Genomic DNA, 24816 nt, shown 5'->3' with positions numbered 1-24816 from the left:
TGCAGAAGGCGCAAGAGGGGATGTCACTCCCTGGCCAGCGTGGCTCAGTGGTTGAGTGTTGACCCATGAAGGTTTGATTCCTGGTCGGGGCATAGGCCCCAATTGAGGGCTCAATCTCCAGTGTGGGGTGTGTAGGAGGCAGCAGATCAATGTTTTTCATTATTGATGTTCCCCTCTCTCTCTCCTCCTTCTTCTCTGAAGTAAATAAAAACATTTTAAAAAAAATTTTTTTTAGCCCTGACTGGTGTGGCTCAGTGGATAGAGCGTCAGCCTGCAGACTGAAAGGTCCCACGTTCAATTCCGATCAAGGGCATGTATCTTGGTTGCAGGCACATCCCCAGTGGGGGGGGAGGAGGGTTCAGGGGGCAGCTGATCGATGTTTATCTCTCATCAATGTTTCTAACTCTCTATCCCTCTCCCTTCCTCTCTGTAAAAAAAAAAAACAATAAAATATATTAAAAAAAAAATTTTAGAACAAAAGAGGGGCTCTTACGAAGGCTGACATTAAGACACACACAGTTTGAAGAACAAAACTGGAGATCAGGTCTCCATGCTCACTTGCCTCGCTCCGGAGAAAAAGATATTGCTGCGCTGGATGAAGACAGCCGCTTACTCATAGGAGAATCCATCTGCTTTGGTAAATTCACACTTGATGTCGAAAGTTTCTCATATGCTGCAGAGAAACACAGTAAAGACATTGGTACATACACCACTGTAGACTGAGAAACACACACCCCAGCGTTCTTCCATCCTAATCCACATGCCTTCAAAGGCACTGTGACACCGCACTGCTTCTGCCATCCTCCTGTCTACCAATGTAGCCCACCTGCAGGTGCCCTGCCACAGCGGCCTTCAGACTGAGCAAGATCTTCTCTTCTACTTCTCCACTCTGTTCTTCTCCTTGATTTCATCCAACCTCACTCCACTGCCCAACTAAAGCCATGCTAATCCCACCAGCAAATCACTTACTTCCTTGTGTCCAGGAGTTTTTAGTCAGTATATTCAGACCACACGAAACCACCACCAATCTGGACCCAGAGACAAGTCAGCACCAGAAAATGTTCTATGGCCTCAGTACATGAGCGGGAACAGGACTTTTTCTAACTGCTGTCTACAGCTCGGGTTGGACAGAGAAGTCATCTGTCAGGCAGGGAGCTCTAGTTAGAGCAGAATCAGCTTCAGTAGTTGATTCCTTCCTCTTATCAAGAGATGAGGTCACAATGGCCTTTTCTCAGATGCTAGGATAGCTTACGGTTAGAATGTTAACATGTGGTCCCTGGTTTGGTGTTCTTAATTTCCAGCCATTATTTTAGAGTAGTTTCTAAATGAACCCGTTACAGTAAATGAACGGGTTCATTTAGAAATGTGGATGGTGCCCTGCCAAGCCATATCGGAACCCAAGGCGACAGGGAAGCCATGTGCCCTGGCTTGAAAGGAAGCAAACTCACCAATAAGACTTTCAAAATCTACTCCTCTCCTGTTTTCAAATGAGAGAAATTCCGTATTTGATATTTCTTCTGATCAAGAGATGATCTTAAAACATTTTAAAGTCCTAGCCGGAGTGGATAGAGCATCAGCCTGAGCACTGAAGGGTCACAGGTTCAATTCAGGTCAAGGGCACGTACCTCAGTTACAGGCTCAATCTCCAGCCCTGATGGGGGTGCATGCAGAAGGTAACCAATCAATGTTTCTGTCTCTGTCTCTCCCACTCCCTTTCACTCTCTTTATTTTTTACTTTTTTTTTTAATACTTTTAAAATATATTTTTATTGATTTTTTTTACAGAGAGAAAGGAAGGGGAATAGAGAGCTAGAAACATCGATGAGAGAGAAACACAGATAAGCTGCCTCCTGCACACCCCCTACTGGGGATGTGCCTGCAACCAACATACATGCCCTTGACCGGAATCGAACCCGGGACCCTTCAATCTGCAAGCCGACACTATCCACTGAGCCAAACCGGTTTTGGCCCTTCTGTTCTCTTTAAAAATCAATGGAAAAATATCTTCTGGTGAGGATTAACAAATGAAAAAGAAAAAAAAACCAAACAATTTTAATTGACTTCAGCTGAAGTCAAATTCCAATAAATTCTTGTTTTGGTATAAATACAATATTTAAACTTACAATCAATTCTGGGTGTTTTAAGTCACCCCCTTTTCAATTTTTAGTATTTTGGCAAGTACTCTATGTTCTGAAAAATAATGAACTATTAGCAATTACATGAAGTCATGTATGATATCTAGACAGGGGTATACATGTCTTCCTTTGCCTCAGACTCCAACATGGTTCCGCATGACAATGGGCTTTAGGAATTGGATATTTTGTTCACCATGAATTGCTATGCATTAATTTTGATTAAGATATTGTATTATTTTATCTGGATATTGTGAGATTTGTGGTGCTCCCTTAAATGGTGTGCCCGAGTTGAGCACACTTGCCTCACCCTGATCGGGACCCTGTGTGCGATTCACAAGGGGTAGTTATCGAGTCTGCCTGCCCCTCTTTATCCAGGGAAGGCCAGGGCCCACACTAATGCAGCAAAACCTCTGCTGCTCAGTCACACTAAGAAAGGCTCTTCTTCAGAAAAGGGATGTTGGAAAGTAAGGATAGTTATGCCTACTGCTCTACACTGACCTTGTGCCTGGCTATTAAATAGTGCGTCCCTTTTACCTCATGTTTTCTTTGCCAGCCAAAGAGGGGTGGAATATCTAAAGTCATTATTATTAAATAAGACCAAAGTGTTGCTAATTCTGTTCTTGATCTAGACCCTGGGCAGTTCCCAAGCCTCTATCCAAAGCAGAGAGCTTATTGGAGAGGTGAAGTCAAGAACGGAGCCCACTGATCGCCTGGTTAGTGCTGATGAACCAACTCCCTGCCACTCCCTCTCCACACCTCTCCAGAAATCCATCACATTCACACCCGGAACTCGGTGATTAAGCAGAAGTGACTGACACACAATACGACTTAATGCCCAAACGGATGATTAATGAGAGTGTGAAAGCTCTGAGCGCACAAACGTCAAACACTGACAAGATTTTCAAAGCTGAAGTTAGTGAGCCAAGGATGATGACATGTCTCCAGGGCAGGAGGATGAAAGGCATGCACAGCTCTACGGTGACAAAGACAAAGAAATATGAGCATGTCATTCACATCGCTAGGAAAAAAATGCTCTGAGGGGTCAGGCTAAAAAATCAGACAGACATGGTGATGGAGGAGGATGATCAGTAGAGTCATCACAAAATGCCATGGCATGGTGATGCTCGCATATACCATTGGTGGACTCGGAGGCGGCAGGGGTCTCTGGATCCGGAGGAGGGATGTTGGCCGCTAAACCTAGAGGAGGGGGTGGAGTATTTTCTGATTCACCTACACAGCAAAAAAAATCAGAGCAGACAGAGATCAAGGAAAAGCCCCACTTTCCGGTTGACTTAGTTCCTCCTTAGGAAACTAGAAAAAATCACAGAAATGGGCTGACTTCTCATAAACAGACAAACAACAACAGTATATTCACTGATAAGAGGTCAAATGCACAATTCAGCAAAGACAAGAAACTGTAGTACAAATGGAAACCCGTCTGCTTTCAGGAAGAGCTATGCCACACATCCTACCCTGTGGAATAGGATGGCAAGAAGTAAGACGCTGAAGGGGGAAAGCCACCCAGACTGGTAACGATCCATACAGCAAATTAAAGATCTGAACATTTCACGTGAGGGTGAACTGAATAATGAGATAAATAAGCCATCTTAAAACAAAATAGAGCAACAAGAATTTAATAACGAGGAGGGGGAACCCCTCTCCCCCTTTTTAGAGGTAACTGCTGCCCAATCTCTGGGGGTTGCACTGCAGCAGTGACTTAGCCTACTGCCGCTGAGCTTCCCGGAAATCAGATTGCCCCAATGCTTGCCGGGCGGATCTGCTCAGCAGGCTCTGCATTCACGTTCTTTGCTTTCCTTTTGCGTTACCTCACAGCCCAGTTATTGTATCAACCGCTGCCTGCTAGCAAAAGAACGCAGCTCCCCTTCACGAGACACACATGCACAGGAAGCTTGGCAGTTTGAAAGGTCACATCTGGAAAAGGTATCTGCAGATTGGGACTGAGCATCCCCGCGCCTCTGCAGGCTGCGCCCCCAATCTTCCGCCCGCCCTGGGGCCCTGCAAAGCAGGGACAGCCCAAAACTCACCTTCAAGTCCTCCAGGCCCGGCACTGACTGCCTGGGATGCTCCACCCCAGCCTGCTGGCGAGGCTCCTCCCCAGACTGCCTGAGATGCCGTAGCTCCTCCCCAGGAGTACCTCTTCTTCAGCTCCAGCTGCTGTGAGCGCTCCAGGGACCGGCGCAGCATAGCTTCCAGCCGCTCCTGCCCCGATTGCGTGGGAGAGAGCAAAATTAACATGAGCCTCAGTGCCGGATGAGTCACCAAACGGGGCTCTGTGCTCAGCATCCAAAGCCCAGACACAAGTGCTCTCTGCCACACGGAGCCTTCTCTGTGGGGGGAGGGTGAACAGTGCGGCTGGTGTGATCCCAGACCCAGCCCCTCATCCCTGGGGCAGGCTGTGCAGCCAGGCCTGGATGTAAGAATAACGCTGGACAAGTATTAACTCCTTGAGGCCCATCTCAAGCCCTGGTTTGTCCCACCCCCTATGCCCTAGCCCCAACCCAATGCTCTCTAGTTGAAATGCATAAAGCAGCCAGATTTGAGAACATTTAACTTAAAATATAATTTGTATGTTATAGCCTTAAGCCTTACGTGTTTGGGGTGCTACTTGACTGTGAGGTTTATTTTGCAAAGCCCCGTTGTCATCTTAGCATTTCTTAAAGGGGGATCAGCTGTTTTCTAAATGGCAACACTTTTCTGCTCTATAGTTTTCTGGGGATAATGCTACGTATAATATTTCAAAATGTGAGAGAGACAAGAGGGGAGGAGCTTCTAGCCACAAAATAAAGCATCTGTGCCTTCTCAGAGTTGGATGGGAGAAAGGGAGAATTCAACAGTTTTCAGCCAGAAGCGAAAAGCACCCAGGCTTCTCTGTCTCGTCAAGAGCATTTATCAAAAGCACTCTCCTGTATTAACCCAATTGTCACTTTCAGAAGGTTGGGCCTCACTGCTGGCAAGTGTTCCCTTGGCACTGGAGGACCAATTCTATACTCCTCACTGCCCAGTGATGCTGCAAATCCCAGCCCTCTCCCCGCCTCCCCATGGAGAAGGCTGAAGCAGAGTAAACAGTTATGCCGACACCCTTTGGCCCTCATAAACCCACCCTGGGGTGCTCCAGGAACTGGGCTAATCTTAGTCTCCCTCCAAACAAAAAGATCCCCTTTTCTCCTGGCTTAACTAAGCAAGCCAAAATAATTTAGGGCAGCACCAACTCAGTAACTGAGACTTAAGGATTAGGAACAGCCCCCTTATTTTACTCACTAGAAACACAGAAAACAGTCACTTAAGAGGCGCCTTGACCCATCCTTTGCCTGCACGCGAGGGGTAAGTTGAGCATTCGCCACATCTTGGCCTCCTCTGCAGAATTTCTCTCTGAACAACATTTCGCTAAGAGACAGCCTCTCCAGGGACCTGAGAGCTGAAAGGTGATTTTTCCCTCCTGTAAATCTCAGATTTGAATTTGCTCTGGTTTCTGGCTAAGACCCCACAATCATGAGTGTGCATTTTATGGCAGAGTCCTATCCTCATGACCTGGGGGGGGGGTTCTATAAAATTGTGACAGCCGACCCTCGGGGTCTGTCGGAGAAAAGCTGGGGGCATCGAGGGACTTAACATCTTCACTATTTGATGCTTGAGGTATGATTGCTCAGACTGAGGCTGAGTAGTATTTCATTACATGGGTTTAACATATCTAATCAATGGCTTAATTTAAGGGCTGAAACCCTGTACCACAAAGTACATTTAGTATTTAGTGGGTAATGGGGGGTTTCCTACATGCCAGGACCTCACAGGGTAGCCCCTCATGTACTAGGCCAGTGGTCGGCAAACTCATTAGTCAATAGAGCCAAATATCAACAGTACAACAAGTGAAATTTCTTTTGAGAGCCACATTTTTTAACTTAAACTTCTTCTAACACCACTTCTTCAGAACAGACTCGCCCAGGTCATGGTATTTTGTGGAAGAGCCACACTCAAGGGGCCAAAGAGCCACATGTGGCTCACGAGCCGCAGTTTGTCGACCACGGTACTTGGCCAATAAGAAGAAAGAACACTAACACTTCAGGCCCACCTTCCCACCAAACAGCTATCTAGGGGCATAATCAGAAGGGAGTGATCACCCAAAGCCAGGCCTACTCTTTGACTGTTCAGTTACCTTTAGAAAAAAATACTTCTCCATCTACCCTCAATCCACCGAGGGGCTCCAAGTTCCACCATTAGAGAGCCATTCCTGTGAACTGTTTGTAGGCTTATGAAAATGAAGCTATCCCTGAGAGAAGACACAATCACTGTGTGTCACCCACTTTTGGAGAGATGACGAAAACTAGGTAGTAACCAAGCTCTGTGGTGAGGGGATCTATAGAACCCAAAGTTGTCAGAATGGGATGACTCAAACATCCACAAACAAACGAACTGGTTCACTTCACTTTTCTTAAAGATTCGTTTACAGAGGTCAGTATTACTCAGTGTGTATATTTCTGTTCCTTCATGTGATGGAATGGAAAGATGCCTAGATTTTTTGGAGTCAGGAGATATGGATTCCAATCCCACCTCTGCCTGCTACTTTTTAGCCCTGTCGCCTTGAGTTAATTGTTTTAACATCCTTAGACATCAGTTTCCTCATCTATAAAATGGGGATATTATCTATATCAGCAGACCACTCAAGTCTACAAGATAACTAGCATAGGAAATCCTCAGCCGATGCTAACTGAATGTGAATTTACAGAAGAGGTTATTGACAGGGCAGTCTGAGCAGTGGTTCTCCAGCCAGAGTGGGTCCCTTCCCAGAGTCCTCTGCGTGCTTGTTAGAATACCATGGCTGGGTCCCACCAAAGCAGCTCTGGGAGGAATCTGCTGAGGGTTTGCATTTCTGACAAGTCAGTCCCAGGCCATGCCAGTGCTGCTGGTCCTGGGGCTACACTTCCAGAAGCATTGGTCAGAGGGCAGGCTGAGCATGAGAGCGCATTTAAGAACGTTCCATCACCACAGAAGAACAGTATTAATAAATATCAGAGCTGCATACCGCATACTGCATTCCTGCCAAGCTCTGGTTCTCCTGATGGTCGGTCGATAGAGGATGGGGAAAGGGCAAGGCAGATTCTTGTCCCTAGAATGTCCTCTGTTGGGTGGGGCTGAGTAGAAGGAAAGAATAAGACCTCACCCTTGACTTCTTAGCTCTGGCCCTAGATCTGCCTGGATGAACTCAGAGGAGAATCATGACCAAGGTGACTTGCTGAGCTGGCCTAGCAGGATAAAAGGACTCTAGCAGGGCCCGGCCTGGGTACCAATACACAGACGGCCAGCTCTGGCAGGAGAAGAGGGCTGGCATGCCTTTTCCAGTGCCCTTACTACTCGTGTTCTGGTGATGACAGCTGGACAAGCTCCCAAATGGTCCCCAGCAGAGCTCCGTAGAGGGTCTCTCTCTCCAAACAGACGTCCACCTCTGACCAGAAAGGCCATACAGTCACCATGGGCCCACCGTAGCAGTGGACAGCCCTCGGCTTAGTGAAGTTTTATTTAGGTTGGGTTGAGAAATGTGTCTTTTTCTTCTTCTTTTAAATCCTCACCCAAGGATATTTTTCCATTAATTTTTAGAGTGGAAGAGAGAGGGAAAGATAGAAATATCGATGTGAGAGAAACACACTGATTGGTTGTGCCCCAACCAGGGCACAAGTTGGGGAGGAGACTGCAACCATGGTATGTGCCCTCGACTGGAATCGAACCCGGGACTGTTCGATCCGCAGGCTGATGCTCTATCCATTGAGCCAAACTGGCTAGGCAGAAATGTGTTTTTCTTAGACTCAGCCTGGTGGGTCTTGTTAGGTATTAATCAATATCACAATGATAAGTTGTGATGTGTCCAAATACCTTACAGAGATGAAGCTACTCTTTGAGAGAGGCCTTTCTTAGCACGAGGAACATGGGGTTGGCTTTGCCAGGCTCCATCTTCCGGGGCCTCTGATCAGGAAGCCATCCCTCCCAAGTGGAGAATGGGTGACCACAGTGTGTTGTCAGCCCTACCCCAGGGAGGTGGTAAGGGCTTGTTCCAGAAGCTCCAATCTTGGGGCATGAGAGAGTGGAAGGAGCCTGCCTTGAGGAAAAAGTAGCCTCCAGTGGACACTGGCCGGCCCGTTCCCCAGGACAGGCCCAGCTAGCCTCCAGTCCTCCTGATCCCCAAGACCCCTGGGAGCCAGGCTGTCTGTGGTGCCCACCTCTTTCCTGGCAGACAGGAGGCCCCCTGGCTGAGTCCGGGGCTCACCCATAGAGATGTGAAAGGTCACCAAGAGCTACATCATGGCAGCCCGTCACGGCACCAGGTCAGGGCTGGAGGGAGGTGGGGAATCATGGGATTTTTGTGAGCTCCTAATATCAGACCCTCAGAGGCAGGACTTGGTGGGCAACTCAAACACTTTCCAATGAGCTAGAGGCCAAAGGGGCCACTGTGGAATGGAGCCCTGCAGAGGCTTCTCCTGGCGGACAGAGGCAGAGCAGGACAAAAAGAACCGAAACCTGGCCCCTGGCAAGAAGAAAGGAGAGTCTCCACAGCCGTGTTCCAAGAGGCAGTGGCCCGCCCAAAGCTCTCCAGGGACCCAGGGGGCTGAGCGCAGAGGGTTTCCTTCGGAGAGGGGCCATCTAGACCTACCCATTCTACCCAAATCCCCAACAGGCCTCTGCACAGGCAGAGCCAAAGCCAACGTGGCTAGCAGGCCAGCCTGCCTGTGGATAGGCCCTAGGCTCCACTGGGCTCCCTCGGGGTACCAAGGGCTGGAGCGGGTGGCAGAGGGAGGTTGCTACACAACCACAGGAGGCCCAGCTCTCAGCCTCGCCCTGCCGTCCTGGGTGTCTGGGGAGAAGGAAGCCAGCTTGGCTTGTGTTTATGCTGACCAGGGCCAGGCAGCAGCCCCTGCTCTGTGCCATCACCACATTAGGGATGAAAGGGAGCGCACAAAGCAAATAAAAAAAGAGCCGGCTGTGCAACCGCTCCAGATTTGGCTGCATCAGGACCAACCATCTGGCATGACATTCCCTCATCTGCAAGAGCGGGGAGTCAGAGCCTAATTTCAAATGCTGCTGGCGCCATCCTCAGTGAGGAAAATTACAGACAGGAAGCCTCAATGGCGGACCCTGTGACACGGCCTGGTGTCCGGGGCTCGGGAAGTGTCTCCCGTGACTTCACAGTGCCCCTTCGTGGAAGCAGGAGTGACACACTTGCTCTGGAGTCAGCACGCCCACCAGATGCCAGGAATCAAAGCAGCGAGAGCAGGGAGGAGGGGACAAGCTGTGAGTCAAGCAATGGAGGACGGGAAGAAAACGGGAGTCCAGTGACTCATGACCAATACTCACAGGCAGGGAAAGGAGAGATCTGGCCCAGGTTACTGAAGCGGGCCAGGGCACGGGGGCTTTTTTCTGAGTCTATAGGCTTTGCACCATAATCTTTTCTGGTGGCTCCCTCTTTGACCTGGCTTCAGCCCAGGTAGCCTGAAGTCAGTCGCTGGAGGGAACCAAACATTTCTGAGCATTACCCTGTGCTGGGTGCTTTGCTGGGCACTTGCACCAATGTCACTTCCTTTCATTCCCATGAGCACCTCTGCTTTGTGCTAAGAAGGCTGAGTGGGAGGGTTATGAGAGGCTGGGGCTGGGCTTTACATCAGGAGCAGGTGAAGCCACACAGTGGTCAGGCTGCAGCCAGCAACAGCGAACCATGGCTAAGACCCTGGCTTAGACCTTCATTTGCCAAGAGGAATGAAGAAATTGCCAGGTAAGCAAGTGTTTTGTGGGCAAATATGAATGTAATTTTGTGTGTGTGTATGTGTGCATGTGTTCATGTTTTTTAAATTAAAAAAAAAAGAGGAGAGGGTAAAGATATATCATGATAAACCATTCAGATATTTAAAAAATACTGAATTTGCCCAGCCAGCGTGGCTCAGTGGTTGAGCGTCGACTTATGAACCAGGACAGTGGTCGGCAAACTCCTTAGTCAACAGAGCCAAATATCAATAGTACAACAATTGAAATTTCTTTTGAGATCCAAATTTTTAAATTTAAACTTCTTCTAACGCCACTTCTTTTAAATAGACTCACCCAGACTGTAGTATTTTGTGGAAGAGCCACACTCAAGAGGCCAAAGAGCCGCATGTGGCTCGAGAGCCGCAGTTTGCCAACCACTGAACCAGGAGATCACAGTTTGATTCCTGGTCAGGGCACAAGTCCAGGTTGTGGGCTCAATCCCCAGTGGGGGGCATGCAGGAGACAGCAGATCAATGATTCTCTCACATCATTGATATTTCTATCTCTCTCTCCCTCTCTCTGAAATCAATAAAAATGTATTTTAAAAAAATACTGAATTTATAGGAAATTTCTGTATCCTACAGTATTGGCAATTAATAAACCCCTGTGTTGTTCATACTAAATGATGAGTCATTATACCTTATGAATAAAAGATGATCATCACCTGATACAAGGCTATGACTACATCCTTAAAATATACTTGTTATGAAAATCTAAACCCCCAAAATGCTTTCCAAATGGGGTAATTATATTCCATTTCTTTTTTAAAAGGTAACGAGAGGAAGGATGATTAAAGCAAGGAACTGCATTAAAATATACTAGCATCTTTGGCTTTAAAGCCAGACCATTTGATTTTTTTCCATTGGTGAATAGCAGGATCAAGTTCTCTTCTGCCCTCACAGCCCTTCCTCAAGTCTGTAGGCTCAGACCCCTCAACAGAATGCCCAGGTCTACATCACTTGGCCCCTATCTACAGTCTCCGCTGGGTCCTAGAGTCAGAGATGGCTAGGCTGGAAGGGGCCTTGGAGACTGCCAAATCCAACCCACTCACTTCAGAGACAAGCAATTCAAGGCCCAGAGAGGCCAAGTGGCTTGTCCAAGGTCACACAGCAAATGAACAACTGCATTGAATAGATAAGTCTCTTTGTTCCTAGTCTAGTGCATTACTGGACTTCCACTGTGTCGTGTGAAGCTGCTGAAAGACGACACGCTGAGCCACCCAGGAGAGCTTAAGCAGATCACTCTTGTACCACAGAACTGGACAGGATGCCCAGGTGCCCTGAGCACCAAGGCCTGTGCGAGCTGCTCAGTTGAACATGGGGGTCCCAGAATTTTACCCCATCCTCCCGGAGCTTCTGCCTCCTCTTCTCTTCCACGGCAGCCCTCTTCTGGTTCTCCCGGCGCCGCTGCTCCTCTAGTTTGCGCCAGCGTTCCTCCATCTGCTTCTCGTACTGGATTTTGGCTCTTTTCTGCTTCTCCAGGAACTGTTGCTCTCTGGCAGCTGGGGGGAGAAAAATAACGAGAGGTGGCATCAGCAGCACACTTCACTGCTTGCATTAAGGCCAACAATGCAGAAGCAAAAGTGAGACCAAAAACAAACAAACAAACAACAAAAACAGCCCAGTGGAAGCTCAGGCCGCAGTGACTGAGATGATGGATTCTGGCAGCTCTGCCACTAGCTGGGTGACCCTGGGCATGCTAACCATGCCATCTCTGCTTTGGTTTCCCCCTCTGTGACATGGGGACAGTCACGTTTGCAACATCACGGTGCTGTGAAGATGGAACGAGACAATGCATGGAAAAGATACAGGAAGTGCGCCTGCGCGTGGCAGTATGACTATCACTGCTATCTTTGAGTCAGCCTTGCCAGCCTGGTAAGCCAAACACTGCTGGGAAATGAGAACTGTAACAGTACGTTCACTCAAAACCCATTGACTGTGCATACACCACTCAGCAAGCTAGGCAAGGGGGTACACACGTGAATGAGCTTGGCCTACACAAGACAATAAAGGGGCCTTAAGTCTACCTGGCCCAATCAGGGAAGGGTTCCTTGGAGGGGACAATACCTGAGCTAACCAGCAGGAGGCAGTCAAGAGAGAACTTGAGCTGAAACCGGTTTGGCTCAGTGGATAGAGCGTCGGCCTGCGGACTGAAAGGCCCTGGGGTTTGATTCCAGTCAGGGGCATGTACCTTAGTTGCAGGCACATCCCCAGTGGGGGGCGTGCACGAGGCAGCTGATCGATGATTCTCTCTCATCGATGTTTCTAACTCTATCCCTCTCCCTTCCTCTCTGTAAAAAATCAATAAAATATATTTTTTAAAAAGAGAGAGAACTTGAAAGCTCCTCATTTATCTCAATTCGGGATGGGGAGGGGGGATACTTTCTAAACACACACTTTCTCTGTATCTCAGGGCACCCTGTGGGGACATGCCCTACTTTCCCATCTCCAGCTTGCAAGAGGTAAGACAACCGGATTCCCCATCTCAATACGGATGTCTCAATGGGCCCTTCTCGGAGCCCCAGAGAGAGAGCCTGAGTGAGCGCACAGAGTGGGCACCCGGGAGGCAGGGCGGCCAGCACTTCTCAGGTTCTCACTCCTCATGCCACCCTCAGCTCCGAGCACGGGGCCTAGAGCGCAGCGTATGCTCAACGTTTGCTAGCTGAGTAAAGGAGCTGTTTGGAGAATTATGTAATTGTAAATGCACCAATCACAGCATGAGTTCGCCCTCAATTCTCCACATTCATCTAACAATTGGCCTAGCTCAGTGGTCAGCAAACTCATTCATCAACAGAGTCAAACATCAATAGTACAACGATTGAAATTTCTTTGGAGAGACACATTTTTAAATCTTAAACTCTATAGTCAAAACCAGTTTGGCTCAGTGGATAGAGCGTCTGCCTGCGGACCAAAAGGGCCCGGGTTCGATGCTGGTCAAGGGCATGTACCTTGGTTGCGGGCACACCCCCAGTGGGGGGTGTGCAAGAGGCAGCTGGTCGATGTTTCTCTCTCATAGACGTTTCTAACTCTCTATCCCTCTCAATTCCTCTCTGTGTAAAATCAATAGAATATATATTTTTTAAATGTTTAAACTTAAACTCTATAGGTAGGTACATTGTTATTAACTTAATTACTCCTAAGCTGGCCTTTGCTAAAAACGTCCTCAATCTGACTGAGGTACACTCAAGGGGCCAAAGTGCCGCATGTGGCTCGTGAGCCGCAGTTTCCCGACCATGGTCCTAGCTCTCTTGCAATTCAGCCGCAGAGTTTTAAGGCTCTTGAAGAAAGATACAGCCGTATCTCCACTTTCTTGGTCCTAAACTGCCAAAGTGCACAACTTACCCATAAACTTCTCCCTTTCTTCGCGTCTTTCCTTGGCTAGCCTTTGTCTCTCATCACATCTTAAGAACCCCTCCATGCCTGCAAGAGAGAAAACACGATCATTTCTTCACTCCTTCCCCACCTGCTGGGCCCGCACCCTGGGTCTGGCCACACTCACAGCATCCATCATCATCACTTTGGCCTTGGAGGCCGAGTCCCTCACTCCCCACCAGACACAGCCCACCACACACACACACACACACACACGGGCAGCCCCAGAACTGAGGGGTGGTAGCAACAGCTGCCACACTCACCCACCAACACCGATCCCAGAGAATCAAGTCCATGCCCTAGTCTTCTGTCCCAGGGCCTGGCCCTGCAGGCATCAGAAAGTGTAATAAATGGCAGGAGACCCACCAGGTCGCCCCTAGTCTGGCTCCCAGGGGAGGGGAGAAGCGGAAAAGTAGACACGATTATTACACAGAGTGAACGTTCTAGTGTCTGGAGGGACCAACGGCTGCAGGACACATGCGAGCTCCTCAGATGAACACTGAGAACCACATGCTCAAGTTTTTGTTGTTGTTATTATTATCTTTTGTTAATCCTCACCCAAGGGTATTTTTTCCATTGATTTTTAGAGGGGAGGGAGGGAGGGAGGAAGGGGAGGGGAGAGAGACAGAGATACATAGATGTGAGAGAGACACATCAACTGGTTGCCCCCCACACCCACCCTGACCAGGGCTTGGGTTCGAACCTGCAACCCAGGTATGTGCCCTTTACCAGGAGTCAAACCTGAGATCCTTTGGTGCTTGGGCCTACTCTCTAACCACTGAGCTCACTGGCCAGAGTCACATGCTCAAGTTTGATTTTGGTTCTGAGAAGTTTGCTCTGATGTCAATCTCGGTATTTTATTTGTATTTGTTTTTTAAATATATTTTTATTGATATCAGAGAGGAAGGGAGAGGGAGAGAGAGATAGAAGCATCAATGAGAATCATTGATTGGTTGCCTCCTGCATGCCCCCTACTGGGGATGGAGCCCACAACTCGGACATGTGTCCTGACTGGGAATGAAACCATGACCTCCTGGTTCATAGGTCGCTGTTCAACCACTGAGCCACAGAAGCCGGGGCTCAATGCTAGTATTTTAGAATCACAAAGAAGCAATATACTCCTGTTTGTCACTTAAATAACTGCAAAAAATAAAATGGGCTGAAACCGGTTTGGCTCAGTGGATAGAGCATCGGCCTGTGGACCAAAGGGTCCCAGGTTCGATTCTGGACAAGGGCGGGCACATCCCCAGTGGAGGGTGTGCAGCTGATCGATGTTTCTCTTTCATCGATGTTTCTAACTATCTATCCCTCTCTTTTCCTCTATGTTAAAAAATCAATAAAATATATTAAAAAGTAAATAAATAAAAATGGAACAAATGGCAGTTAACCCCATGCTCCCCCACACAACACACACACACACACACACACACACACACACACATAAATGTCCAGGGAGCACCCCAGGAGCTCCTGTCATCCATTTTCTTTCTTTAAAAAATTTTTTAAATTAATTTTTACAGAGAGGAAGGAAGAGGGATAGAGTTAAAAACATCGATGAGAGAGAAACATCGATCAGCTGCCTCCTGCACCCCCCCGCCACTGGGGATGTGCCTGCAACCAAGGTACATGCCCTTGACCGAAATCAAACCCGGGGCCCTTCACTCCGCAGGCCAACGCTCTATCCACTGAGCCACACCAGTTAGGTCTCCTGTCATCCATTTTCTACAGAAACCTAACAGGCTTTCTAAATCAAAGATGAAATGATCTTCGCTGTTCTTATAGAATGGGAAATAATTTACTGCACTAGGCCACCATTGGTCATTCATGAATATTATTTATCTAATGTCCCAGCACAACATTGGGAAGCAATAGGCTTCAGTGTTAACACAACCATCGGCTTCCTAGTTCCTGAACCCACCTCTCTGGTGACATCACATGTTGATTCCACAGTACCAGTTGCCATGGAAACCTGTGCCCCACCCCTCTCTCTTTCTGGAAGGTTCCTATACTGTCCAGGAAGGACTGAATAGGGTCTGGGTTACAGCGTAGGAATGTGAACAAGGACAGGGATGGACGAGGCAAACAATAGGTTGTCACGATTCCCCACCAGCAACAGCTATTGAAGCCTGGATTACAGAGTGGGCAAATCGGTGCTTTTTAAGAGACAAGCACTAAAAAAATCAACCCTGGACAAGTGCCACTCTCCATGTCTGGTTTCAGTCAACGTAATCGATGCTACCAACAACATGGATGGCATCAATAATTTCAAACCCCCCCCCCAATAAAATAATTTTAAGGCCCAACTTCTCAGCTCTTTACTGCTGGCCCCCCACAATCAAACCAAAACACTCTTTCCCAGCTTGACCTCGGCACTGCCCCTTTCTCCCACACACCTTCCAACTAAAACTGCCCCTTCTCCCCCACTTCATTCTGTTTGGTTGCTGTATTATCCTCTAACTCGGTTTCCATGGGAACAGAGAGGCTACTGAACCAAGGTGGCTTCCACATTTCTGGGTCACCCAGTTCAGGCCACTGTCCCGTCCCCTACAGTAGCCCCGAGATACACACACAGTGCTCAAAGGTAGGCATGTAGTAGGAGGAAGGGAAGCAGGGAGATAAAACCACCTTTCTCTTTTCTCTAAATACATTCAGGGTCTCATCTCTGCAGCAAGAGTCTGACTAGTACGAATATGCTCTGTGTGAAAAACCACAAAGAGAAGTTGAGGAGCCTGGATAGATGCTTGCGCCCTCCCAAGGGGGACACACATTTCTCTGTATTGCCCACACCACCCTCCAGGTGTTAATGGGCCTGCCCCATATCTGAGGTAGAGCCCAAGAACTACTGAGTGTTCTTTAAACAGAAGAAAGAAAAAGACGGAGGGCAAAGGGCAAGCACATTTGAAACTGGTCACCTTACCTTGAGGCTTTAGGAACATACAGCTGGTTTTTCCGGAGACATACATGATTTCAGGCTGCCTCCTAGCGGACACTTGTAAGAGTCACACCTTCAAATCACAGCCAATATCTGTTATGATGCTCAGAGTCATCACCACGTGTTTCATCATAATAGGAGATGACAACAGAGCAGTTGCTATGGACCAGTGCACTGCCTGGATTGCAGTCACAGCGCACTGCTTGGATTACTGTCATAACAGGAGGTGACAACGGAGCAGCTACTATGGACCAGTGCACTTGGATTGCTATCATGATCTTACAGGTGCAGAAAGGGAGGCACAGAGAGGCTCATTAACTTGTCTGAGATCACACCATCAGAAGTGGAGAAGCCAGGTTTCCAATGCAAGAACCTGACTCCAAGACCTACACATTTCCTTTTTTTAAATTTTTATTTATTGATTTTGAGAGAGGAGGAAAGGAGGGAGGGAGACAGACAGACAGACAGACATCAACTTGTTGTTCCACTTATTTATACATTCATTGGTTGCTTCTTGTGTGCTTGACCAGGGATCAAACCCATAACCTTGGTGTACTGCAAGCATGTCAAACTCAAAGGCTAACATGGGCCAAATAAACAAGTTTATGTGGGTGGGCCACACAAAACACAAAAGCTTCCATTTTCATAGAAACGTAGGTTTATTTCACTAGAGACATGCTGAAGACAAAGGCCTGAAACAAATCATTAACAAAATAATAGAACGTTTTAATAAAAATTAAATATTAAAAATTAATATTTTTTCTTGAACATTAACTTAACCAGACACTGAATAACTGCACAAATTAATAAGTGTAATGCAAATAAACCTATTTTTCTTGTTCTCCGAAAGCGAAATATTTACTATTGTGCACATCAAGCAAGTTAATTCAAGACTAATGACGTGGCCATCGGCTGCTAAAATATTCGCTGCTGGTATTAGTGGAGAGAAATGGTGCGCCTGCGCATAAGGTGCATAAGGCAAATGAATGCAACAAGATTATAGTAATTAGTCATTAGCAAATGTTAGTTCATTATTAATAATGATGTACAGCAGGATATTGTAAACATTGAGTTATGGATTTTTTATTAAAATGTTTCTTACATACCGTTATATTGGCTGGGCCACAAAAATATTCGTGTTTGACATGCTTGATGTACTGGGACAATACTAACCAACTGAGTTCCATTGCCAGGGTCAAGACACACACACACACACACATACACACACACACACACACACACACACTCACTCACTTTTTTTGAAAAGGCATATGAAGAGGATCCCCTGCTCCATGGCTTTTATTTTGATAAAAAGTCCTGCAAATCTGAATATCAAGCTAGAGTTACAACCGAATGTACCTCCCCAAGAAAGGATTTTGGCAAGTGCATCCCATGAAATGGATCACAATTCATATAAAAGTGGTGATGTGGAGAAGACACTCACTGGCATGCAGAATGCCAAACAGCTCTCCCTTCTATCTCATAGTTCATCTATTGAGTCCCTTTCTCCAGCGGGTGATTTATTTGGACTGGGTATCTTTAAAATTGGCAGGTACAGCCTCCAGCGAAGCACTTCTCTGGAAAGTTGGTTGACATCCTATAAAAGCAATGATGATCTTTTTAGCTGTCACAGCTCTGTAAGCATAAGCAGTGGCTCAGTTGGTGAACTGAGTAAAAGGATACTAGATCTCCTGAATAGTTTGGAGAATATCCAGAGCCTCTCAGAGCAAAAGATAAAGCGGTGTGTGTCTCTCTGTGTGTTGTATTCTTTTTAAAAATATATATATTTTTGTTGATTTCAGAGAGGAAGGGAGAGAGGGGAGAGAAACATCGATGAGAGTCACTGATTGGCTGCCTCCTTCAGGCCCCCTACTGAGGATCGAGCCCATAACCTGGGAATGTGCCTTTGACCGGAATCAAACCTGGGACCCTTCAGTCCACAGGCCAACGCTCTATCCACTGAGCCAAACCGGCTAGGGCTCCTGCCCCATTCTTGATGCCATCTTGCTTCCCAGGACAACCATATTCAGGTGACATGCAGCCCTGAAATGGAGGCTTTTTCCTGGGCAATTCATCCCTACAGGAAATGAGAATGAAACTGGGATACCGAGCTGCTAAACAACTATTTTATGTTAACAGCATAAAATTCCATACTTCACTGATTTGCTCTTGTTTGGAATAACTTCCCGTTCATTCTGTCTGGGCCGCATGAATACATTTTTAAAAACTAATTTTAAAATGAATTTTATTAGCCTGAGGCACTCTCCCACTAGAATATTAATGAGATGCTATTATTCAATTATTCATGGTACTGGTAATAACCATTATCGAAACACAAAGTTTTTAGGGGAAGCCAGCTGTGTTTGACTTTTAAAAATTAATTGCATTAAATGAATTTTAAAGTACCCTTCCCAATCATAGTCACATCCGTGCAACTGCAATGTCCCCCCAAAAAGAAATGGGACCGGGAACGAAGAGCTCATCAAGTGGGAAGTCCAATGCTAGCTGTGATGATCTGGCTCTCAACTGTGGCCACACAATGGAATCTCCTGGGAGTTTTAAAACTTACAAGTGCCTGTGTCTCCCTTCTAGAGATTTGCCTGGTCGGCACAGGTATGACCAGGGCCTTGGTGCTTTCAAAGCATCTGTGTGACTGTAAGGTGCAGCGGCAGGACAGAGAACTTGGTCTGCTCCTCTCACTGGAGGGCACATGAGAAGTGTCTGTAGGGCTTGTAACCCCAGGCTGCTGGGTGGCACACCCAGAGCTGCTGCTGCTGCTGCTGCTGCTGCTGCTGCTGCTTCTTCTTCTTCTTCTTCTTCTTCTTCTTCTTCTTCTTCTTCTTTTTTAAAGAATATATTTTATTGACTTTTTACAGAGAGGAAGGGAGAGGGATAGAAAGTTAGAAATATTGATCAGCTGCCTCCTGAACACCCCCTACTGGGGATGTGCCCACAAGCAAGGTACATGCCCTTGACGGGAATTGAACCCAGGACCTTTCAGTCCACAGGTCGACGCTCTATCCACTGAGCCAAACCGGTTTCGGCCACCCAGAGCTTCTGATGGAGTGAATCCCATCTGTGGCCTTCTTCCAAGTCCCCCAAGTTAACTGGTTTTACTTTTTCCTCTCAAATATCCAGATGATAGATCTGGGTTCCAACACAACATTTTTTAAATTAAATTGATTGGGATAACACTATTATAACACTGGTTAATAGCATTATAAATACTTCAGATGTACAACTTTATAGTTCAACGTCTGTACTCTCTATTGTGAGCTTGACACCCAAAGTCTAGTGTTCTTCTGTCACCATATATTTCACCCCTTCACCATCCTGTTATCTGTATCTATAATTTTGTTGTTGTTGTTCATTTGTTGCTATTTGTTTTATATCCCACATGAGTAAAATCACATGGTTCTTGTTTTTCTCTGTCTGACTTATTTCACTTAGCACAATACTCTCAAGCATCACCCAAGTCACAAATGGCAAAATTATCTTTTTATGGCTGAGTAGTATTCCATTGTACATGTGTACATGTTCATCTAATCTTCTGTCGAAGGACACTTGGGTTGTTTCCATGTTTTGGATTTTGTAAATAATACTTCAATGAACATAGGAATGCATGTAGTTTTAAGAATAAGTCTTTTCAAATTTTTTGGATACCCAGAAGATGGATTGCTGGATCATTCAGTAGTTCTATTTTTAGAAACCTCCACTATGCTCTCCATGGTGGCTGCACCAATTTACATTCCCACCAGCAGTGCACCAGGGTTCCTTTTTCTCCACCTCTCCAACACGTTATTTCTTGTCTTACTGATAATAGCCCTTCTAACAGGAGAAAGGTGGTATCTCATTGTGGTTTTCATTTGCATTTCCCTTATAGCTAGTGATTCAGCAAAGCATTTTCAAAAGAATGCAAAGATATATGGTTCATTTGAATATGTAAAAATCATACATCCCTGTAAAGTGTCTTTGCCACACAACCTCAAGAGCTTTATTATATTTTATAAAACTGATGGAGTTTTATAGTAAAAATGAATGTTGACAAATTCAAAGAAAAATAAATTAGTATGCTACTGTTTTTGTTTTAATATGCTTTTTACAGAGAGGAAGGGAGAAGGATAGAGATTTAGAAACATCGATGAAAGAGAAACATCAATCAGCTGCCTCCTGCACACCTCTTACTATGGATGTACCTACAACCAAGGTACATGCCCTTGACTGGAATCGAACCCGGGACCCTTCAGTCTGCAGGCTGACGTTCTATCCACTGAGCCAAAGCGGTCAGGGCTGTTTTACTATGTTTTTATTGATTTCAGAAGAGGGAGAGAGAGAAACATCAATGATGAGATAGAAACATTGATCGGCTGCCTCCTACACTTTCCCTACTGGGGGTCAAGCCCAAAACCGAGGCTTGTGCCCTGATCGGGAATCAAACCAGCAACCTCTTGGTTCATGGCTTGATGCTCAAGCACTGAGCAACACCAACCGGGCAGTCTGCTACTGTGCCAATAAATGATAGTGTGTTATGATAAATAGCTATTGTGATTACATGAAATTATATATGCGAAGAACTTCCTATTATAATAAATGCTCATGAAATGTTAGTTGCCATTATTTTTAGAGGGAGGTTATATTTGAGGTAAAAGAAATGCAGACTCAGCCCTCACCGGTTTGGCTCAGTGAATAGAGCGTTGGCCTGCCAACTCAAGGGTCCCAGGTTCGATTCCGGTTAAGGGCATGTACCTTGGTGTGGGCACATCCCCTGTAGGGGGTGTACAGGAGGCAGATAATGGATGTTTCTCTCTCATTGATGTTTCTAACTTTATATCCCTCTTCCTTCCTCTCTGTAAAAAATCAATAAAAATATATTTTTTTAAAAAGAAAGAAATGCAGACTCAGAAAAATCAAGTGATGTATCTAATGTCATATTAAGTAGAAGGACTCATTATCTCTATGACCGTTTAACCTGTTGTGATTTCTCCTAGACTCTGCTGCTCTCCCTGAGGATGAAGAGAGAGAGTCATGGGCGGCAGGATGAGCAATGAAGGCCAGGAAGGTGGAAATTCCGGGGAGAGGTAATGGTATACATAAATATGCTAGAGAATAATAGCCAAAGCCTGAAACCTCATTGAACTTCAGTTCTACCAATGGGAACTGAAAATCAATGGACAGAATCCGGAACCTAGGTTCATGTTTACATGCAGATATACTGTTTTTGTTCAGAAAGCATCATATATTTCTGCCTCATATTTTCAATTAAAATCTTAAAACCAACCTGGCTGGCATGGCCAAGTGGTTGAGTGTCCACCTATGAACCAGGAGGTCACTGTTCAATTCCCAGTCAGGGCACATGCCCAGGTTGTGAGCTTAATCCCCCGTTGGGGTGTGTGCAGGAGGCAGCTGATCCACAATTCTCTCTCGTTATTGATGTTTCTCTCTCTCTTTCCCTTTCCCTCTCTCTCTGAAATCAATAAAAATACATTTTTAAAGAAATCTCAAAACGAATTACAACCCCAAAGGGTCAGTAAATTTTCTATTTAAATGTATTCCTGGGTGGAGTTAAATCCCATTTCCCAGTAGCTGCTGTCGGTGTCCATCCACATCTCAGGATGACCGCTTCAGTGCAGCGGACTGTGATAAAACCCATAGCACTAAGAGCTCAAGAAGATGCTTGCCTGGCAACCTGCTTTTACTCTAAAATGCAATTCATATGCATTAAAGGCACTCTGAGAATATTAATGAATCAATCTGTAATACTGTTAAAATCATACCAGTGAACGATGAACAAAATCCCTATAGAGTACATTTAATGCATGATTGCCACTTTCTAAATTCCAAATCATGGGATTTCAGGGGGAAGAGCTCTCAGGGGCCCAATTCAATGCTCTACTTGCTTCAAGACAGAGAGAGGGCCCTCACTGGTTTGGCTCAGTGGATAGAGCGTCAGCCTGCGGACTGAAAGGTCCCAGGTTCGATTCCGGTCAAGGGAATGTACGTTGGTTACAAGCACATCCACAGTCGGGGGGGGGGGGTGGTACAGGAGGCAGCTGGTTGATGTTTCTCTCTCATCGATGTTTCTAGCTCTCTATCCCTCTCCCTTCCTCTCTGTAAAAAAATCAATAAAATATATTTTTTAAAAACAACAACAACAATAAAAACCAGACTGCTGGGCCCCCACTCCCCAGAGCTTCTGATGCAGCAGATCTGGGGTGGGGCCTGGGAATCTGCACTTCTAATGAGTTCCCAGGTGGTGCTGATGCTGCTGGTCTGGGAGCCACTTTGAGGACTGCTGATCTAATCCATTTCTCATCTGCTACAACCCAGGTATCAAAACGCATTAAAAATACGCATACAGACACCAAAAAATCCTTGGAAAGAAAGAAGTAGAGAAATAGGGAACTACATAAGAATATACACAAATCTATGCTGTTATGAAGTTTTTGTAAAATACACTTGCTAAATTTCTAGAGGTTTCTTTTTTATTATAAAATATATGTTTTTATTGATTGCAGAGAGGAAGGGACAGAGAGAGAGAGAAACATCCATGAAGAGAGAGCATCCTGGATTGGCTGCCTCCTGCACACCCCACACCTGGGGATCCAACCAGCAACTCGGGCATGTGCCCTTGACTGGGAATCGAACCTGTGACCTCCTATTAGTAGGTTCACACTCAACCACTGAGCCATGCCAGCCAGGCCCTAGTGGTTTCTTTTAAAACTACTGAATTACATTTTCCAGAAAAATGCGAGCCATAATAAGGGTATTACTAAACGACTCAAATGATTCCTAAACAATTCTCTTAAATCACAACTGCACAGCTAAGAGAATGACCAGTTTTTATTATAGGGTTTTTGTTTGTTTTTAGTTCTGAACTGAGTGAAGTTCAAACAATCACAAAGAGCAGTCTGACATTGAGGTCAAACAGTAATGAGAATGGATCTCCTCCTCTTCACCTTGTAATCTTCACCAATCTGCCATGAAACCCTCTGCACGGGGTTACAACCAGTCTGCTCCCAGTCCCCCATCCTGTAAAATGGAGGTAGTGGTGGCCCAGCCAGTGTAGCTCAATGGTTGAGCATTGACCTATGAACCAGGAGGTCATGGTTCAATTCCCAGTCAGGGCATATGCCTGGGTTGTGGACTTAATCCCCAGTAGGAGGCATGCAAGAGGTAGCAGATCAATGATTCTCTTTCATTATTGATGTTTCTATCTTTCTCTCCCCCCCCCCTTCCTCTCTGAAATCAATAAAAAGATATCCTATATATTAAAGGCTAATATGCAAATTGACCGAATGGCAGAACAACTGATCTCTATTACGCAGACGTACACTGACCACCAGGGGACAGACGCCCTGACTGGTAGGTTAGCTTGCTGCTGGGGTCCAGCCAATCAGGACTGGGCAAGATGGGTTGGTCACACCCTGGAGCCCTCCTGCGGTCCTTCCCTGGCTGGGGTGTCAAATTGCGAGTGGGCACAGGCCAGGCCATCAATCTGTGCACTGGGCCTCTAGTAAAGAAATAAAATAAAATAAAAGGGAGGTAATAGTAGTGCCTGTCTGACTTACAGGCAGAGGCAGACAAGATCTCTGGCACTGCTTTGCTGCTTCAACACAGTGGGAGCTCCACAAACTGAGCTATTCCGAGGGAGGCACTCTAGCCACCTGCTCCTGTTTGTCCCTCTTTGTTTTCCACCTGAGGTCTTCTGCACACATATCCGAAGAGCAAGCATGCTACCTTTCCTAAGGGGCGACCGGAGAGAGTGCATGCAACACTGCCAGGGGAAATCCAGGGTGGGCATTCCTTCCTCCATAAAAATTATACCAGGACAGGGATGTGTCCCCTTGATTTCTCATCTTCTGCCAAGTTACTGATCATTATTTGTGTCTGCACATGTAGGCACAAGTCCCTTCTGGTATATTAGTAGAAATGAGACCCCATCTTTAGCAAGGATAACGGCCTACTAAAAACGAATATGTACATGACACTTCAAGCTCACTGCGAAGGCGGCAATCACACTGTTCTTCACCATTTCAACAGTTTATCACCTAATTATATTCATACACACTTATCTACTCATCCCAGGAATCAGCAACTCAGATACACTTCCCCAGAGCCAAATAAAAACATGCCAAGTTATAAAATTCAACTGCGCCCACGTTGGGAAGCTGTTTACATATATTCATGGGCCAGACTGTCTTCCTCTAAAGGTACCGTTTATTAAGCATCTATTTCCTGCCAGGCATTATGCTCTCCAAAACTTATTTAATGCTCACATAATCCTAGGAGGTGGAAGGCACCCCCATTTTACAGATGAGGAAATTGAGACTCCAGGAGGTTAAGAAATTTGCCCAAAGTCACAGTTGGAATGTAGCAAAGCTTGGATTTGAGGCCAGTCTGCCTGACTTGTGAGCTGACACATGAACTAAATTCTGAGAGGGAAGGAGGGGCACTGACCTAGGGATCTCGATGTCCAGAAACCAGGAACTATTCTTGCTGGGGTGCATGAGGACCACGGTAATAAAATGGGCCCAGCACACACTAACAGTGTTCTCATCTGTTAAACAGGTATAGTA

General features: G+C 46.2%; 1 protein-coding gene across 8 annotated transcripts in view; it reads right to left on the bottom strand.

Moving 5' to 3' along the window:
• Positions 1–24816, bottom strand: part of MAP7D2 (MAP7 domain containing 2) — a 90229-nt gene that overhangs the window by 37777 nt on the left and 27636 nt on the right. For 4 of the 8 annotated variants that reach the window (XM_084869507.1, XM_084869512.1, XM_084869508.1 and 1 more), the window contains exons 2-6: positions 13279–13356; positions 11275–11438; positions 4180–4354; positions 3269–3364; positions 563–673 (exon numbers count right to left, since the gene is read on the bottom strand). In XM_084869507.1, the coding sequence (XP_084725633.1) occupies positions 563–673; positions 3269–3364; positions 4180–4354; positions 11275–11438; positions 13279–13356 (624 nt within the window). The remainder of the gene's footprint in view (positions 1–562; positions 674–3268; positions 3365–4179; positions 4355–11274; positions 11439–13278; positions 13357–24816) is intronic. The other 4 variants (XM_084869510.1, XM_084869511.1, XM_084869514.1 and 1 more) reach the window with 2 other exon arrangements.

Source organism: Pipistrellus hanaki, assembly GCF_964339955.1.
Source record: "Pipistrellus hanaki genome assembly, chromosome: X".
Classification (NCBI taxonomy): Eukaryota; Metazoa; Chordata; class Mammalia; order Chiroptera; family Vespertilionidae; genus Pipistrellus; species Pipistrellus hanaki.
The sequence above is the reverse complement of the archived record's forward strand: the minus strand, read 5'-3'. Positions and strand labels throughout refer to the sequence as shown.